Here is a 20,195-nt window from a genome sequence, read left to right as displayed (position 1 = left end):
ACACTGTAGTGTAAAAGACTGTAGTGAACTGATTGTAAGTGTTTCTATACCAACACAGCTTCAGACCTTGGTGGGATTACAGACTTTTACATTATTCTTATTATGTATTGAACATGTTTATCTGTTATTGTGTGATAATATATGTTGCAAACTAAAAATTTCTATGTATTATTATAACATGTTCACCTCTTAATCAATGTCCACAGGCAACCAGTCACTATGCAACAAGGCCATATGAATGAAGCTGGAAAAGACAAAAAAGACCAAACGGGTTCTGTGGAAAAACATACGGAGAACAGAATGTGCCAAGGACTATCAAAGAGTATCAAAACAGCAGTGTCTCAATCAAGACTGTGGTTACATCTCAGCCTTTCATCCTTCAGAGTCTGGGAGCTCCACAAGACTGAACCTCCATGACCACAGCATACTCATAATCATCTGCAGAGTTCACTGTACAACCATGGGATCCTTACTGCCTGAACTTAATCAATTAAAGTATATCATCTCAAATGTAATGCACGCTCTTGTGTCTGTTTATAATGCAAGCTCATCTGAAAGAGCCAGGCCACACAACCAGTACCATGTCCAACATTACTTCAATCACACTTTCATTAGTCTGGACCTGAGATCAGCAGGCAAACAGGCACAAAAATAACCAGGCAAAACTAGGCAAATCTAGCACATTTTGTTCTTCAGTGGTTAGACAGAAAGCAATTACTTCATGCAAGTGATTCATGCATGCAGCTGGTTCAGCTTTAAATTAAAACACATTTTATAGTCCCTTGTTGGTAAAAAAAATAAATAAATAAAATAAAGATAAGGTCAACTCAGACTAAACATTTTAATAGACTGATCTCTTACAAACCCTGCCTGGAGCTGCAGTGACCTCATTCTGTTAGATCAGCTGTTCAGATCTTCAGAGAGGCTGTGAATTCACAAGGAGGGCAGAGAAAGCAAACTACAGTAGAAAGGATCATTTTACCAGAAGTGCTTCACGGTGCCCTTACAGCCCCTGCACACAGTCAGTGTGATTGTCATAAGGGAAAATAGAGTGGCAAAATAGTTTTTTTTAGCCTATAATAAGGTTACAGGTCACTAAACCTTTTTTTATTTTGTATTTGAAGATTTAAGGCCTAAATTACAAAACTTTTTTGAAGTCTGTTTTTACAAATTAAAAGAAAATAAATACATCTATGAATCTTTCCTAAGCTGTTGTTAAGGAAGCCCGTGACAGTTTTGAACAGTTTAATGCACATGAAATTGGTTTATTAATTACAAAATAAAATAAAAAGACTTTGGAAATGCAATCTTTAAATTACTCTCGAGTTCATGCTTTGTGAATAAGGCAACTAAAAGTGCTTTTTTTTAATGTTCCCATTTCGGATATTGAATGGTCTAAATTTCAGGTTTTAAAAAAAACAACAATGTTGCCCCTCTGTTCCATTCCAGAACCCCAGACCCATCCTTAATGTACATGCAGAATGGGATTAGACAGTGAGAAGTGCAGGTTTGCATTGTCACAAAGAGAAACCGAGTGAAGATCTGACCACGACCTGCATTCATCTCAATACAAACAATACAGGCTCAAGAAATACAAAGTAAAACTGCAAGCTACTGAAACAAGATCTCAAGGAAAACAGGAGGCCAAAAGTCAATCAGTACCAGATTTTTCAGAGAAAGTTTCATTTTCTTTCCATAGCAACACATTTTTCAACAAGCTCATCGAGGGGCTTAGTCCAAACAGCTGAGTCCCCTAAGTACAGCTATACTTACACACACACACACACACAGACACACTTCTCCTGTGTGCCAAATACCATACAGCACCTTCTTTCTTAATTACCCTTCAGCATTTAATCCAAGTAAGAGAGTTCTTGGAAATGTTCTTTTGACTGATTATCACATTTTTCTTTAGGCCATACAGCGAGCTGCCCACATCCAAGAACTACCTAACACAGAAGGAATATTTCATAAAACATAACCCGTATCAAATTAGCTGGCTTGTGCCAGTGGTGCAGAAGTCAGGTCAAGAACAAAGGAGATGAAAAGCATGGTTAACCTAATAGACCTACCATTGAGACTCCAACTTTGATAATATCTCCGCTAGGACACCCACCGAGCAACCAGCCTTTACCATGGCCATGCACCGAGTAACCAGCCTATACCATGACAATGCACCGAGTAACCAGCCTTTACCATGGCAATGCACAGAGTAACCAGCCTTTACCATGACAATGCACCGAGCAGCCAGCATTTACCATGGCAATGCACAGAGTAACCAGCCTTTACCATGACAATGCACAGAGCAACCAGCCTTTACCATGACCATGCACCGAGCGACCAGCCTTTACCATGACAATGCACCGAGCGACCAGCCTTTACAATGACAATGCACGGAGCAACCAGCCTTTACCATGACAATGCACCGAGTAACCAGACTTTACCATGACAATGCACCGAGCAACCAGCATTTACCATGACCATGCACCGAGCGACCAGCATTTACCATGACAATGCGCCGACCGACCAGCCTTTACCATGACAATGCACCGAGCGACCAGCATTTACCATGGCAATGCACCGAGTAACCAGCCTATACCATGACAATGCACCGAGTAACCAGCCTTTACCATGGCAATGCACCAAGCAGCCAGCATTTACCATGACAATGCACAGAGCAACCAGCCTTTACCATGACAATGCACCGAGCGACCAGCCTTTACCATAACCATGCACCGAGCGACCAGCCTTTACCATGACCATGCACCGAGCGACCAGCATTTACCATGACAATGCACCGAGCGACCAGCATTTACCATGACAATGCACCGAGCGACCAGCATTTACCATGACAATGCACAGAGCGACCAGCCTTTACCATGACAATGCACGGAGCAACCAGCCTTTACCATGACAATGCACCGACCGACCAGCCTTTACCATGACAATGCACTGAGTAACCAGCCTATACCATGACAAAACATTGAGCGACCAGCCTATACCTTGACCATGCACATTATTGTACAATACTTAACTATATGCTTTTATAACAGAGAGTATTTTCATGTTTCTGAAGGACCTGTTATTGGCCCACATATTTGTTTCGTCCAGCACATCAAAATGATCACCACCACCCTTACTGTACTGGCCATCAAGAATGGAACTGTGCTTATCTTGAGGTGATCCAGGTGTTGGGTGGTCAGTTAGAATGCCTGCATGTGCTTGTTTAATGAGAATACAGTGCTTTATTGTAGAGGGGTTGTCTGTGTGGCTACAGCATGTCCTACTGCGGAACTGTCAGTGGTCAAATTAGTGGCCATCCCATTCAAAATGAAAAACCTTATATATTGAAGGTGGACATGCACAACGCAAGTTTGTGTACCTGTAACAGGAATTCTGCTTTGGATGTTGGAAGGAAAGAGGCAACATGGCTCTCTGTTGAATATAATATTGTCCTGCTTCGAGTCAAAAGGGGAGTTGATGGGAGAATTTGAAAAGACTAGGCGAATATGAGATACCCACTGTGAAGCAAAAACACACCACGGTCCCAAAATCTTGAAACTGGAGATGAAACGGCGAGGTTTTATTCACTGACGAGTGGAGATCGTGGGGAGTGGGGAGTGGAGGTGGAGTGGGGAGTGTGAAGACACGGGATTTTAAATTCATAGGGGTTTTTTTTTTCATTAAAAGACAAAAGTGTAAATTCTGTTAAAACGGCTTCTGCTAAAGGTAATGTCCTAATCTAATTGTTTTTTTTTTTATTATTATTATTTAATTGGAATTTAATTGTAGTTAATAAAAACAACACCACCATCTTCTAAGGCGTCATTAAGAGTTTGATAAGTGAAATGTGTTGTAGGTCTTGTTACCTCATCCACAGACGCGGTTAGTAATAACGCCCTGCCGCCCGCGTTGAAGCACATCCCGAGGCGTGCTTGCTTTTTCAGCAAATCGTCACTTTTTAAAGAAATTGGCATTCCTGCATCTCTGCCAGTCGCTTCCCTCGTTCCCCAGATCTTCTTGGAACTGGAGACTGCGCAGTAATATGCACTTAAAACCAGGAACAAAAGAACTGCTAATGCAAGAGGAAAAAACTGTGGAAATCAGAGGCAGGATGTGCAGATAGGAACATACTGTAGTGACTGAGAGACTGGAGTGAAAAGAGGATTTCAAGTGAAAAACGTCGACAGTGAGCAAGGGCAAAACAAAAATCTCGACAAAATGACGACCGCTTTTCAGCCCAAACACCTTTTAAATGTGTTTCTCGTCCAGTTTTTTGTTTTGCAGCAAACTTCAGCTGCACCCTCACCAATCATAAAGTTCCCCGGAGATGAAAAACCAAAAACAGACAAAGAGATTGCACTGGTAGGTTTACTTAAACTTTAGTTTTCCTGACTTTTTACTGTAAACTTGCTTATTTAGAAACGATGTGTATTTTGTGTAAGTTCGGGAAAAATAAAAACTAGTATTATTGTGTATTTAAATAATTTGAGCTATTTGATACCTAAAATAAAATGTTTTGATAGACAAAGCATTAAAAGTATCATGTTTACATTGTTTTTGTACTTTTTATGAGTTTAAGTAATAATTAATTCAACGTCGCGTGTTTATTTAATTAGCAGTGTACCATGAGCTTGATAAACAGCTGGTGATACTTGCACAATATATTTCCACTATATGCGGTCTGTAATTGGACTGTCTCTCGCCTGCATTGCTTTTGGGTTTTACTGACGTCACACTTCTCGGTTGTATTACTTACAGACAAGTAATAACCGTTCAACAAAAACTATTAATCGCAATAAAATGACTTGGTAACTGAAGTAATCTTGAAGACAGTGATGTCATTGAAATCACAAGCATTCTATATGTGATTATGAATATTAGTTTGTAACAATAATGTTTCAGTCCTGGCTCCCACTACATGCTTTTATACTAAGTGGGGCAGTATGTGCTGTTGTAAAGGGAGGCTTGTTGTTTTGTTTGTTTGCTTGTTTGTTTGTTTGTTTGTTTAGCGCACTCTTAAGCTCTTTGCTTTCCTCATCCCCTGCATTCCCTGTGTCTCGCTGTGAATAGCCTCTTCAGTCTGCTAATCCCCCTCTCCATCTCTTTTAAGCACTATTTGAACAAGTTCTATGGCTGCCCACAAGACCGGTGCAACCTCATGGTGCTCAAGGACACCCTGAAGACCATGCAGAAGTTCTTCTCACTGCCCGAGACGGGGGAGATTGATCAGAAGACAGTGGAGGTGATGAAGAAGCCTCGCTGCGGTGTTCCAGACGTAGCTAATTATAACTTCTTTGCCAGGAGGCCCAAGTGGGAAAAGATGGGCATTACCTACAGGTAGGCGTGTACGAATGGGATCTCTGTTGTTTAACCTTTTGAGACCTGCTTTGTGATGCAAGAAGGAAAATTCAACTGCGAAGAATGCCCCTGGGTTCTTCTGCCCAGTGTTCAGCTGTGAAGAATGCCCCTGGGTTCTTCTGCCCAGTGTTCAGCTGTGAAGAATGCCCCTGGGTTCTTATGCCCAGTGTTCAGCTGTGAAGAATGCCCCTGGGTTCTTCTGCCCAGTGTTCAGCTGTGAAGAATGCCCCTGGGTTCTTCTGCCCAGTGTTCAACTGCGAAGAATGCCCCTGGGTTCTTATGCCCAGTGTTCAGCTGTGAAGAATGCCCCTGGGTTCTTCTGCCCAGTGTTCAACTGCGAAGAATGCCCCTGGGTTCTTCTGCCCAGTGTTCAGCTGTGAAGAATGCCCCTGGGTTCTTATGCCCAGTTTGACCTTTCAAAGGTTCATTTAATATGTAGTCAGAATACTTGTACCTGTGTCTCGTTTTACACTGATGGTGATGGAGATGGTATACTTTCTAGAATTGCTCATCGCCGAATCCAGCTTGGTTTTCCTTTTGAGGCAGATTGTGTCTCTGAGCTTCTGTCCTTGCAGTTGCTGAGGAGAGTTTTTAGAATGATTGTCTTGTGTCGTCTCCTGTAGGATTCTGGGACACACGCCCGACCTGGATGAAGAGGTAGTGGATGATGCCTTTGCTCGTGCCTTTCAAGTGTGGAGTAACGTGACGCCGCTGAAATTCACAAGGATCATGGACGGGGAAGCTGATATCATGATCAACTTCGGACGCTGGGGTAGTTATCTACTCTTATCATAATTTATATATATATATATATATATGTATATGTATACACATACACACACACATAGGCGCTAAGCTACTTAAACAAATCCTGTGCACATGTATTGTGTGCAGTCTGTTAAATTGCACAGGAATGGATCACACCACACAGTTCAGTGCAATTGCCAGAAAATTGCCCCTAAGAAAGAGACCTTGACTTCAGATAAATATCTTGCCACCTCTACTTGCAGGCCAGCTTCACAGAGTGGTAAAACTGCAAAAAATACAGTGGTAACCTTTGCAAGGGTTCATAACCGAAATACCAGAGTAATTTCTACAGCTGTACCACTGCTGCACTCCTAAAGGCAGCCACCACAGTCCAGGCTTAGTTACAGCAGGTACTCTTAATGTTAAGGACAGTAGTATAGTGTTTCATGCGGTGCGTAGCCTAACGGTGTTAAAGTGTCTTCCTCTTTCTTGCTCTTGTGAAGAGCACGGGGATGGCTACCCCTTCGATGGGAAGGATGGTCTGCTGGCTCATGCCTTTGCCCCTGGCCCAGGTGTGGGTGGAGACTCGCACTTTGACGACGATGAGCACTGGACCCTCGGCGAAGGACAAGGTACTCAGGATCTGCAACGCCGCTGGGTTAAGGGCGGGGGGGTTCTGACTGGGCTGGTTTCTCATGTACTATATTTACGCTTTGAAATCCGTAGCTACAGGTTTCTTAGTGGTTCTACAGCTTCCTTCCATGGTGTACTAACTTTTTTGGATGTCAGTCTAAAGCTGCGTCTTTTAAAGCCCTCTTCACTAAACTTTATGGATTGTTTTATAAACATATTTTTAGGTTAAGCAGTATTTGGGATGTTCTCGTGTGGTTGCAGTGGTGAAAGTGAAGTATGGAAGCGCGGATGGTGAATTCTGCAAGTTCCCATTCCTCTTCATGGGGAAGGAGTACAATACCTGCACAGCCGAGGGGCGCGACGACGGCTTCCTGTGGTGCTCCACAACCTACAACTTCGACGACGATGCCAAGTACGGATTTTGCCCCCATGAAAGTAAGTGATGCGAAACATTTAAAATGCTTTGGATCTCGATAGAAGCCTTGATACGAGGGTCTTGAAGTAGATGTACTCCCAAGTCCTTTTGTAAATAATGTATACTGCGTGCACTTTACAATTCCATACCGGAAATTCAACTGTTAACATTTTTGGAGAGCAACCACAGTACTTGAATACTGTGTGTTGTTGTTTTTTTTTTTTTTTTTTTTTTTTTTTTTAAGGGTAATAGCAAAAGTGGTACCTTAGTCATGAGCAAACAGAATGTGTTTTACAATGCTCCGGTTTGTGGTTATAGACTGAAAATTATAAGTGCTTAGGTTTTTTTTGTCTCCAGGATGATGGTTTTGAAACCATTTATTTAGAAGATGCACACACACACGCACTCAAATAATGTTTCCAGTCAAAACAACATTTGTGTTTTCTTGAGGGCAGCTTTGTATCGGATTGCACATGGAGTTTGTACCCAGTAACAGGGTTTATGTTTCACCCATTACCTTGTAAGATAAGTTAATAAGTGTGTCATCTGATGCAGAACAAGCATTTTTACACTTTTATAGTAAAGACTATATTTTTGTTTTGCATGTGTGTTTTTTTTTTTATGTGACTCATAGATTTTAGTTTAAATGCCTGAAGACAAGAAGAAATCAAATTTCCTCAACCCAAGCAACCTAAGCCCTGTGTTTAGAGCATCTGCCTGGAAATTCTGTCTCCCTCATATTCCGTCTGGAAGTAATATTGCTCCATCAGCAACTGCTGTCTGATCACATCACTTCTCTTCACCACTGTTTTGCTTTGTCAAGCAAGACCAAGAACAAGGTGGATGAATCCCATCTGTTGATTTACATGCAGGAGTAAACTTTCAGGTGACATCAACATTTCCAATGAGACTTGGAGTGGATTTGTGTGTTGATACCTGACCAGATAAACCAACAAGGGGATTGTGAAAGGGCGCTGAAAGGGGGGTTGCATTTCAGCTGCAATTCATGTCATTTCAAAGTACAATCAGGCTTATCAGAGTCCCATCGCTAGGATACATTGATAAGACGCCAGAAGCGGAATCTGCTTTCACTAGCAGTTTAATATTATAGTTACAAAGATCAAATTATAGCGATTGGAAAACGGATAGTAGGTTATATCTGCAACCCCCAACCCCTCCTCTTTACTCGCGCAATGTATATGAAGCTGTACTTGTACTTATATTTAAAGTATTACCAGCCAGCGTCCCAACAATAGCTGGAAAGGGAATTAGTAAGCATGCAGCTGTGTGTGTGCGAGTGATTATCTAGAATATGAGTCATTTGAGCAGCACAACATCGTAGACTTGCCAGCTGCAAAGTTTCATCAAACTACAGTTTGTTAGAGATGGATTTAAAATGAAATGTAAGATTTTGTTTTCTTTCTATATCGTGATCAAGATTTTTTTTAGTGTCAAAACATCTTGATTTTCAGTGCACCACCACAGGCATTTCCTGATGAGATTAGGGAAAAAAAATAGCAGAGCTTGCCCTAGAAATGGAAAACCCATTTATCTGAGCTGTAAAGCTAAAGCTGTCATTTTGCCATTTTGCTCCTAATTAAATTAGATTAAATACGAAGCTTGTTTGGCATGAGTAAACACAGCAGCTTTGCAGTGGGAACATTACAAGATGAAAGATAACTTGTTACTCTAGTTTGGGAAACATTTCATGGAAATGTGCTTTTAATGCGACAAAGAATTCTGTTGGTGAGTTCCACTGTGGATTGGATTAGTGAAGTATTAAGACCAGCACAGCTGTAAAGCAACACTCCATCTCAGTGATAAAAGCAACTCTGTTTTTCAAAGTACAGTAAAAAAAAAAAAAAAAAATCTTAATACGATTGTGTTAGTACACCTTCGCTTTGATCACATTCAGCAGTTGATATAATGAAGCCATTGAATGGCAATGAGAATGCAACTTTTAATTAGGAGGCTGTGTGGTCCAGTGGTTAAAGAAAAGGACTTGTAACCAGGAGGTCCCCGGTTCAAATCCCACCTCAGCCACTGACTCATTGTGTGACCCTGAGCATGTCACTTAACCTCCTTGTGCTCCGTCTTTCGGGTGAGACGTAGTTGTAAGTGACTCTGCAGCTGATGCATAGTTCACACACCCTAGTCTCTGTATGTCGCCTTGGATAAAGGCGTCTGCTAAATAAACAAATAATAATAATAATAATTACAATACACAGTTGATTCTGTTAACCAGTGATTCTATAAAGCAGTTTTCACATCCTCCTTCTCAGATAATATGTTCCTGCAGAGGCATCGCTGGTACCAGGGCTGTCGTTAGCAGTGCAGCTTACATGAAACAGTATTTTATACACTTGCCTAACTGTGTGTGTGCTTCGTTCCTCAGTGCTGTTCACTCTGGGAGGCAATGCCGAGGGCGCCCCCTGCAAGTTCCCCTTCAACTTTCAAGGCACCAAATACGAGAGCTGCACCACGGAGGGGAGGACTGATGGCTACCGCTGGTGCGGCACCACGGAAGACTACGACAAGGACAAGACCTACGGCTTCTGTCCAGAGACAGGTGACTTTGCATGTGTGCTGCTTTGCTGGTAGACTTTATAGCTGTGTAGGGGGCGGTGATCAAGACACTGCGGCAACAAGATTCATGCTGAAGACGAACACGACCAAGTGTATTTGCATTGACTCTTATATGTCATCTTGAGGAGTTCCTCCCTCTTACCATGGTTTCAGTTTGTCACGTGCAACATATACCATGTGTTAGCCGTGCTTCACATTATTTCACAAGGGTTCACCATACTTCTGCCCTTAGCTGTGTTTTATTACCCTTTACTATGCTTTACTAAACTATGCAAGTCCCATAATATACTGCAGTAAACTATTTTTAAGGGTCCAGCTCAATACTAAACACACACCCTTAGCAAGTCATACAACACTGAAGGCAAAATGTTTGATTACTGATCTTATACGCTTCTGTGCATTTTTTTCAGATGTGTTTTTTTTTTCCACAGCAGCAGTGCAAAGTGACCACGTATGTATAACCCTATAACCTGCAGAGTCTTGGTAGTTAGTGCCTTGTCTTTCAATATATACAAGTCTTTTGAAGCAGAAAGCCTCACTTCTGCCTGTAATGTTTTTAAGATAGCTGTCTGTTAAACTTTATGGTGCGCTGGCTCGGAGTGTTTCCATTGTGCAAAGTCTGTCTGCACAGTGGAGTGTAACAGGAAGCAGTCAAGCCAGATCGTTCATCTGTTTCGAGTTGACTGAGGATTCAGCCTTGCTTCATGCTTGTATGCAATCTGGTCTCTGAAAAGTGATGAGTGTACATTTTATGTGGCTAATTAAAGTGCAGCCAGGAAAAGTGTTCCGGGTGAGTCAGTTACAAGGCTTCTGGTGCATTGCTTGAACAGGCCTATTTACGCTGGATGGCGGCTGGACCGACACCATGCCAAATTGCCATTAACGCTGGGAAAGCAGAGGACTTTCATATGTTATGGCAGCTGTTGAACTAGTTTCCATTTTTAAAATACTTGAGACAAGACATGTTAGATGAAAAGGTCACTGCCTGGATTGCAGGGTGTAGGCAGTTCAGTTTTTAAGAATGAACACAGTTGTCCTTTATTATTAAAGAACAAGGACAGAAAAAAGTCTCCCTTATAAAAGATAACCACAGTATTTTTGCAGCTTTGCCAGCTTTTCCCATGGTTATACTAAGCATTTAACATAGTTTTATGTTAAAATGCTTTACCATACACAGCTATTCTTTACAATGCTTACCGATGCTTTGCCCTGCTTTCGCTGTGCTTTATTACACTTTGCTATGATTTTACTATGGGACACTTGTGTATTTGTCCCTTACCCTTATAAACAACTTGCGTTCGAAAGGGACAAAGAAAGGCGGCGGAGATTTCCAGCAGAGATTTTTGTTCTAATCACACCAATTATCATTAACGATCCTCACTGGAGGGTCCCAGCGGAGCTGCTGTTTCCAGTGGTTTGAGTTTGTGAACGATCCTCACTGGAGGGTCCCAGCGGAGCTGCTGTTTCCAGTGGTTTGAGTTTGTGAACGATCCTCACTGGAGGGTCCCAGCGGAGCTGCTGTTTCCAGTGGTTTGAGTTTGTGAACGATCCTCACTGGAGGGTCCCAGCGGAGCTGCTGTTTCCAGTGGTTTGAGTTTGTGAACGATCCTCACTGGAGGGTCCCAGCGGAGCTGCTGTTTCCAGTGGTTTGAGTTTGTGAACGATCCTCACTGGAGGGTCCCAGCGGAGCTGCTGTTTCCAGTGGTTTGAGTTTGTGAACGATCCTCACTGGAGGGTCCCAGCGGAGCTGCTGTTTCCAGTGGTTTGAGTTTGTGAACGATCCTCACTGGAGGGTCCCAGCGGAGCTGCTGTTTCCAGTGGTTTGAGTTTGTGAACGATCCTCACTGGAGGGTCCCAGCGGAGCTGCTGTTTCCAGTGGTTTGAGTTTGTGAACGATCCTCACTGGAGGGTCCCAGCGGAGCTGCTGTTTCCAGTGGTTTGAGTTTGTGAACGATCCTCACTGGAGGGTCCCAGCGGAGCTGCTGTTTCCAGTGGTTTGAGTTTGTGAACGATCCTCACTGGAGGGTCCCAGCGGAGCTGCTGTTTCCAGTGGTTTGAGTTTGTGAACGATCCTCACTGGAGGGTCCCAGCGGAGCTGCTGTTTCCAGTGGTTTGAGTTTGTGAACGATCCTCACTGGAGGGTCCCAGCGGAGCTGCTGTTTCCAGTGGTTTGAGTTTGTGAACGATCCTCACTGGAGGGTCCCAGCGGAGCTGCTGTTTCCAGTGGTTTGAGTTTGTGAACGATCCTCACTGGAGGGTCCCAGCGGAGCTGCTGTTTCCAGTGGTTTGAGTTTGTGAACGATCCTCACTGGAGGGTCCCAGCGGAGCTGCTGTTTCCAGTGGTTTGAGTTTGTGAACGATCCTCACTGGAGGGTCCCAGCGGAGCTGCTGTTTCCAGTGGTTTGAGTTTGTGAACGATCCTCACTGGAGGGTCCCAGCGGAGCTGCTGTTTCCAGTGGTTTGAGTTTGTGAACGATCCTCACTGGAGGGTCCCAGCGGAGCTGCTGTTTCCAGTGGTTTGAGTTTGTGAACGATCCTCACTGGAGGGTCCCAGCGGAGCTGCTGTTTCCAGTGGTTTGAGTTTGTGAACGATCCTCACTGGAGGGTCCCAGCGGAGCTGCTGTTTCCAGTGGTTTGAGTTTGTGAACGATCCTCACTGGAGGGTCCCAGCGGAGCTGCTGTTTCCAGTGGTTTGAGTTTGTGAACGATCCTCACTGGAGGGTCCCAGCGGAGCTGCTGTTTCCAGTGGTTTGAGTTTGTGAACGATCCTCACTGGAGGGTCCCAGCGGAGCTGCTGTTTCCAGTGGTTTGAGTTTGTGAACGATCCTCACTGGAGGGTCCCAGCGGAGCTGCTGTTTCCAGTGGTTTGAGTTTGTGAACGATCCTCACTGGAGGGTCCCAGCGGAGCTGCTGTTTCCAGTGGTTTGAGTTTGTGTCCAGCCCTGCAGTGCTGCTGATTCTCCAGACTCGAGGACATTACCAAGCGACTGCTGCCTCTCGTTTTGGGAATGCAGCAGCGGGGTTTGTTACAAAGGGCTCTTTTGTTCAGTGCTTGGCATCAGCAGCTTTCTCCAGATGTTACAATGGAATTAGAGAGGATGTGCACCTAGTTGTGGATTCAGATCCAGGCTAACACCACTGTCCCCAGAGATTTTAATAGTGGCAAATCTGAATACCATTCAAAATAACATTTAATAATAGGACCGAACCTGATGTTTTTAGATTTAAACAACGACTCATTGAATTCGATTTCAATTTATTTTATTTCTGTAGCGCCTTTCATACTGCAGCATCTCAAAGCGCTTTACATGTCGGCTGAAACAGAAAGAAGTCTGCAGCATCAAGAAGTAGTAAAGATTACAAAATAACAATAAATAATAATATCAATAAATAATAACAATAAAACAGATCGAAGCGATTTGATTTTTAAGTCAGGTTAGAGATAGCCTCCAATATGTGAAAGTGCACTCAATGTTTAGAAACCAGCACTCTGATACAAAGTAGCAATGCTTTAATAAACGCAGAGCGAGCTGGCAAAGGAGAGGCGTTTGTAAGTGCTGCTTCCTGTCTGGTGTTGGATGCAGGTTTATTTAGAATGGCTCTCGATCAAGTTCTTACATGTCGGCAGATTTCTTCGGTTTTATGAACATTTGTTGCAACATACAGAACTGTGAACATAGGCTGCTGCTACATCTTACACTTTTGACCTACCGTATATATCTTCATACTACACATTATATATATATATATATATATATATATATATATATATATATATATATATATATATATATATAATTTTTTTATTTAATCAAACAAAACAGTAGTACAGAATACCGAGTTGTATTTAATTAATCATTAATTGAATTTAAAACATTTTGTTTTTGTCTTGTATATAATATTTATTATAATATTATAGCATTTTTTAATTGTTTAATAAAATTTCCACCCACCCTGTTTCGCACCTGGGTAATCTATATTAATTAACCCATGTTCATATTAACACATTTTCTGATACTAGAAACCAGGTCAACTATTCAGCTCATCCTGTTGCTGTTCTCTGTTGTAATGTATCTGTGTTAAAACCCAAACAACAACAACGACAAGCAAACTGTGAAACACAAATGTTATTAGACCAACAGTTCACCAGTATGCATTGCTGCAGTATAAACAGACCCTCTGCGTGTAAAATCCACTTCTTTCGTGGGTCCCAGCCCCAGTGTTCTTAGACAGTCATGGAGCCTCCATACGTTGCAAGACTTCCGATTTCCAGTAGCTGCCACCACTAATTCTAATTGCAATGTGTGGTACCTGTGCTCTCTTTGCAGCCATGTCCACGGTTGGTGGGAATGCTGACGGCTCTCCCTGCGTCTACCCCTTCACCTTCCTGGGAAAGACCTATGACTCCTGCACCTCCGAGGGACGCAGCGACGGCAAAATGTGGTGTGCGACCACGAGCAGCTATGATGATGACCGCAAGTGGGGCTTCTGCCCTGATCAGGGTACAGCGAAGTCAACATGGGCTGCCTGCCAGCGCACAAACTATTGCGTTTCTTTTGTTGTCCGAATATATGCAGAAAGAAAAGTAAATCTCTTTCTATAGTCAATTAAAAAAAACAAATGTCGTCTGCTCTTCCGTTTAGAAGTCCTGGCGTGAGATCTGTTGTCCTTAACTTGCTTTTGAAAGAACAGGAGGTTGTTTTCATTGAGTGAGATTTGAATTGTATTCAGTGTTTTCCTGCACTCGTTTCCTAGGTTACAGTCTCTTCCTGGTTGCTGCCCATGAGTTTGGCCATGCCTTGGGTCTGGAGCATTCCCATGATCCAGGAGCTTTGATGGCTCCCATGTACACATACACAAAGAACTTCCGCCTCTCCAACGATGACATCAAAGGAATTCAGGAGCTCTACGGTAAAACAGTGCTCTGTGCAACAGAGTTCTACGTTTCTAGACAAGCCTCCTCCAATCTGTGATTTCGAGTTATGCCCAGTGAAACAAGGTATATCTGACAAGATGTTCTCTGTTTGTCTGCTACAGGAGCACCTATGGATAAACCCGTGCCACCGACCCAGGGCCCGGTCACCCCCATGGATTTGTGTCAGGAGGACATTGTCTTCGATGGCGTGGCCCAGATCAGGGGAGAAACATTCTTCTTCAAAGACAGGTAATGCAAAAGGAATTCATTGTACAGACTGACCCTGCTGTTGTGCAGACTTTAGACTTGTTACAGGGCATTTTCAATTCCTGTTAATGCAGTACCACCTCTGCCTCTTGCGTGTTGCATCGTTTCTCAAGGCTTAGCGTTTTTGAGTGATTTGTTTGTGGTGTGGCTTGTTGTGTGTGTGTGTGTGTGTGTTTTTTTGTTTTTTTTTTAATTCCGAAGAAAAACAGAATAGGAAGTAGAAACATAAACAGGCACGCCCCGCTCCAGATTCCACTATTAGGTTTTTTGTTTTTTCTGTACTTCAGATGAGCTGAAATGACCCTAAAAGGGTTGTGAGAGCTGACCACAGCAACCAGACTTACCTCTCCTGCATGTAGGTCCAGTGAAGGCATTGGGATGTATACAAATCTAATATAAAGTTTGGCATACTTTCTTTCTGCACTGAGACCAGACATTATAAACAAAATAATCTGGGTGTGGCAAGAGCTCTGCCTGTAAATATTGTGGTGTTTTGGTAGTAGTTGGCATGGATGGGGTTAATTCCTGTCCCTGCCAAAAACATGTGAGATTGTGGCTGCTCCTTAATGGAATAATTGGTGCTAATTGGGAGCCACATTCTATAAAAGGAGAACCCAGGGCTCTGTTAAGAGGGAGGGGAGTTTGGTGTTTGTTTAAAAGCTCTGTTCAGTGAAGATGCATGTCCAGCCTGACAGCAGTTTTGTGTGTATTTCTGTTTATTAAAGTGCGTGTTAGCGCTTGAACTGCAGCTTCTGTGCCTCGGAGTCTCTTTCCTGTCGCTATCCTGTCACACTGGGTTGTTGCAAAACCACAGATCCCGTTGTTTTTAGTATCTCCAGTCACCTTTCTTTTTTGACTGAACTCTGTAGCCTGTGCTGTACGCTATCACTTCCTAGGTAAACAGTGCTATGACTAACACTCTTGAGAGCGCCGAGGAATTTGAAAATAAAACCCTGCGTTTTTTCTTAACTGCAGCGATCTCATAACAGCTTTCTGTGGATGGATGACCAGAAAGTCTGTGGGTCCCTGGGGACAGGGTTGAGACGAGAAATCAAGGTTTTGAAATCTGTGTGTGCTTTCAGAAACTGTTTCATAGGGAGGCTTTGAAGGTTTATTCGTCGTTCCTCCCTGTTTAAAATGGGAGCTTCAATGTCATCTGGCAGGAGTGTTGGCTGTTCCTCCTCTTAGCTAGGCTGGTCTCTTGTGGTGCACCCCCAGTCTTCACCAGTGCTGTATTGCTTGGTGCTGCTGAATGAAAACATGCCTCTGCCTGCCCCCCATTTAACACAGTGCTTCTCCTTCCAGCTCCCCTCCTCCGACGGCAGTTGTTCTCTTTCAAGCACAGGAGTCCTGACCGCCAAACAGGCTGAAGTTCTGTTTTTAAGTAAACATCTACATGCTTTTGGATTTTATGTCTCAGCGGCGCTACCATAATTTGTGCAATTAACCGACATGAACTCCTGGGTAACACTGTATCGCAGTTAGATAAATTTAAATGCTTTTAAAATGTTTGGCAGCAGAGTTTTTACAGCTGGAGGAGATTGAATCCTGCTGGAAGTTAGTGCACCAGAGCACCCCGACCACTTGCTTACAGTACTTCCCAGCCTTTTCTAATAGAAAGTAGGTCTCCTGAAGACAGAATTGTTTTAAACTCAGTGTGTATGAAAGGCAGGCAATTACAAGTTTGCACTTTTGGCTTCTTGGTGCCGACAGTGAAGGGAAACAGATGTGCCGATGAATCGGTTCATTGTGATTTTCTTTCAGATTCCTATGGAGGACCACCAATCCCAGGGGAAAGCCCACAGGCCCCATGCTCGTGGCCACCTTCTGGTCTGAGCTGCCAGAAACCATCGATGCCGTGTATGAGATCCCTCAGGAGGAGAAGACTGTGTTCTTCTCAGGTACTGTGTGAGGTTCACGTGCTTTAGAAGCAAGTGCCCGGGAGAGGAATACAACTGTATAAAACTAGCAACAAAAAAAAAAAAAACTGTTGCAGGAGGAGCAGTTCATTTAATATCCAGTGTCCTTTTTGCTAGTTTCATAGCGTTTTAAATTAGTTTTATTCTTTTCAAAGATAGCCTTGCAGTCCTGTATTTGGTTGAGAAGCTTTCACAAGATACAGACAGTCCCGTTGTGGCTGACCATGGAAAAGCATTTTGCTGAACTGCCCCTCCTAGATTCTCAGTCTGTACCCGCTCCCCCTGTTGAAGCAAAGTTAACAGTGCCATCATTTTCCTTTTCTGCTATTGCTTCCAACCACTTTTCATTGCTTCCCCAGTGGCCTGGTCCCTGATGAAGCTGTACCGTTGATTCAGAACGTGTTTTCTCCTGCAGGCAATAAGTACTGGGTCTATTCAGCCAGCAATCTGGAGAAAGGGCATCCGAAGAAGATCTCCTCTCTGGGGCTGCCTGCTGATCTGGACCGTGTTGATGCAGCTTTCTCCTTCCAGAAGAACAAGAAGACCTACCTCTTTGCAGGGGACAAGTTCTGGAGGTGAGCTTTATTTATTCATTAAAATATAAAAAAACAATTACATTTTACAATATAAAGCAGGGAATCGCACTCCTTTTAGCATAGTATGTCCCATATGTCTTGTGTTATCTAAGAGGTGGGCAGTATCCTGTGGTATATGCAGAGTAGTAGTGGCAGGCACGGTTGAACCGCTCATAAAAATAGCACAGTAAAGAAGCGCGTCGTCTCCTCCTGATCTCTTTCAGATACAACGAGGTGAAGAAGAAGATGGACCCTGGCTTCCCCAAGTTCATTGCAGACGCCTGGAATGGAGTGCCGGACAGTCTAGGCGCTGCCTTCCAGTTTAATGGTGATGGTAAGCTGGGTGCGGGCTGCTGGGTGAGCTCCTCACAAAGCAGGGCTTGGAGGCTAGCTGGAGTGTTGCTGTCTGCTTGGAGACTTCCTGGAGACATATATTTCTAGTGGTTAGAGGAAGGCAGCCAACCCCCTCATCGAGTCTGGCACTGTGCCCCCAAAAACAACAAGATCTTCAAGACGACTATTCTCGAGTCGCTTTCCAGTGTTTGCCCTTTTGTGAAGACAAGCATTTGTAATTGTGTGAGGTATTGGTCAAGATTCATGGGCCTACGTTTCTTTCTCAGTACTGTTTCACCTCCCGAGCGAAGCAGCAGTTAATAGAGCATGCCTGTGCTGCTTTACAAAGCTGCCTGTGTCGACCTGTTAATCAGCTTTGCTAGAAGCAAACCCAGCAGTGAATCGCAGGAGTGTTTTAGAAATAGAAAATCTCAATGAAGCTCGTCTGTTTTACCTTAGGTTTTTGATTGTGTGTTTTGATTCTGTAAGTTTCTATGCAAAGGTAAACGTAGAATGATCAAGGAAGGGCACCTTGTGATATGAATACCAGATTTGAATATTCAGTATTAATACTAGAAATATGTGGTCAATGCTACAAGTTATTTTGAAAAAATAAGTTTGTTTCATGAAACTATTTTATTAACTGAATTTACTGTTTTAAGGACTGCTGCTTTCAGTAATTATATGTCTCTGTATAAATTACCTATTTAATTTATGAATGTGCTTATACTCTCAATTAACTGTTGCTGACTTACTTTTGCAATAACTCTTATGGTATATTTACATATTGCATTATTTTTTTCAATAGAAAATGCAGTAATAACAGCAATCCTCAAAAAGCCCTGTTCCATTTTGTAACTGTCTCTCTCTCCTTGTGATCCAGGTTTCACCTACTTCTTTAAGGACTGGTACTATCTCAAGATGGATGACACCAATCTGAAGATTGTGAAAGTGGGAAGTGTGAAATCTGACTGGCTGGGCTGCTGAGCTGAGTGAAACACTCACTGTATATAACCCCAGCATAGCCATCCCTCCCTATAAGCCACAGCTGGAGTCAGCACTCATTTGTGATCCAGCCTGGTAATGGTTCCAGTAGTCACCCGAGTACCAGCGCTGATATTCCAGCTGAGTGTCCAAATAAACCACATGCAGTATCGAATTTCTTTCATCATTTAGAAACAGGACCTGTACCATTGCCCTCTATAGTATGGGTACTGTATTGGGAATGTCCACACGAATATTATTCCATTGGCTGTGACATATTATTATTCTGTTTTAATAAATAAAGGACAGATCTTTTTATTTTTAAAGCACTTTGGGTTTTGTAACAAATGCCTTGACGAGGTCACCTGTTCACTTTCATATCATTGTTGCTAATATTTTACGTGCAGTTCAGAACAATCCATGGCACAGGTTGCCTAAGGTTTGTATGTAGTGTGTTGCATGATGGAGTCATGACAAGCGACTGTCATTAAAGTTTAATATTATCTTTTTGTTGTAACTTGTTTTTTGGGTGGGTTGTTTTGTATTAACTTGACAACGAGGACGCTGGTAATTTGCTTTGTGCACTTTTGTTACTATGCTTTGTTTTAAAAAAAAAAAAAAAATTTGGAAACCTCGCCCTGTTTGAACGTGTGTGTGTGTTTTTTATTTTTTTTATTTAACAACATGGTTGTTAATCTACAATTTGCTGTTCATTTCGGGGAGCATTTGGGAATAGAATCTTCTGTATCAATATGGAATTTTGATCTCTTCACAAAACTTAAGTTAAGTTTGCAGTTTTACATTTTCTGTAACCATTTTAGAGTGTTTGTAATGTATTCTCTTTATTACTTAAGAAATGTTATAAACATTCATAAAAAAAAAACATTCCTTAAAACAGTCCGTTTTGTGAATCGGGCCCAGTGTTTGCACACTGCTTTGCTCTTGGTAATGGGCACAGAAAGGTTTCATTTATTTCAAAAGAACTATTGCTGGATTCTTTGTATACATTTGCATTGCAAATGCTTAGATCCATTACATATTTAGATTGTGTTGATTTCTAATAGTAGTTTCATTGTTCATGCAATCTGCAATCGCTGCTTGTCAACAAAGTGGTCAGCTTCCAGAGTGACAGTGCCAGCTTGATGTGCAACACTGCTGTGTCCAAATAAAACAATAGAGCTGTCCTCGATGGGTTATGCAGCAGTCCTAGACAATGGCTGGCAAAGGAAGGGAACATAGAACCTAGAAACACAATTCACTGATACGGCCATGAAGCCAATGAGGAATGACACAACCCATGTGATTGTGGATTTAGTACAGCCAGCGTGTCAAATTGAGCAGGTGCCACTTATAAGAACATAAGAAAGTTTACAAACGAGAGGAGGCCCCATTCGGCCCATCTTGCTCGTTTGGTTGTTAGTAGCTTATTGATCCCAGAATCTCATCAAGCAGCTTCTTGA

At 42.7% G+C, this 20,195-nt stretch overlaps 1 protein-coding gene across 1 annotated transcript; it reads left to right on the top strand.

Moving 5' to 3' along the window:
• The first annotated feature begins 3,851 nt into the window (after window positions 1-3,851).
• On the top strand, window positions 3,852-19,370 carry LOC117425416 (72 kDa type IV collagenase-like). Its single transcript, XM_034042344.3, has 13 exons — window positions 3,852-4,365; window positions 5,114-5,340; window positions 5,985-6,133; window positions 6,612-6,740; window positions 7,003-7,176; window positions 9,552-9,725; window positions 14,071-14,244; window positions 14,498-14,653; window positions 14,780-14,906; window positions 16,689-16,825; window positions 17,259-17,418; window positions 17,643-17,752; window positions 18,635-19,370. The coding sequence occupies exons 1-13, from the start codon at window positions 4,222-4,224 to the stop codon at window positions 18,736-18,738; spliced, it is 1,965 nt and encodes a 654-aa protein (XP_033898235.2). The 5' UTR covers window positions 3,852-4,221; the 3' UTR covers window positions 18,739-19,370.
• Window positions 19,371-20,195: the final 825 nt, after the last annotated feature.

Source organism: Acipenser ruthenus, chromosome 20, assembly GCF_902713425.1.
Source record: "Acipenser ruthenus chromosome 20, fAciRut3.2 maternal haplotype, whole genome shotgun sequence".
Classification (NCBI taxonomy): domain Eukaryota; kingdom Metazoa; phylum Chordata; class Actinopteri; order Acipenseriformes; family Acipenseridae; genus Acipenser; species Acipenser ruthenus.
Note: the sequence above shows the minus strand (reverse complement) of the source record. Positions and strands in the feature narration are given on the sequence as shown.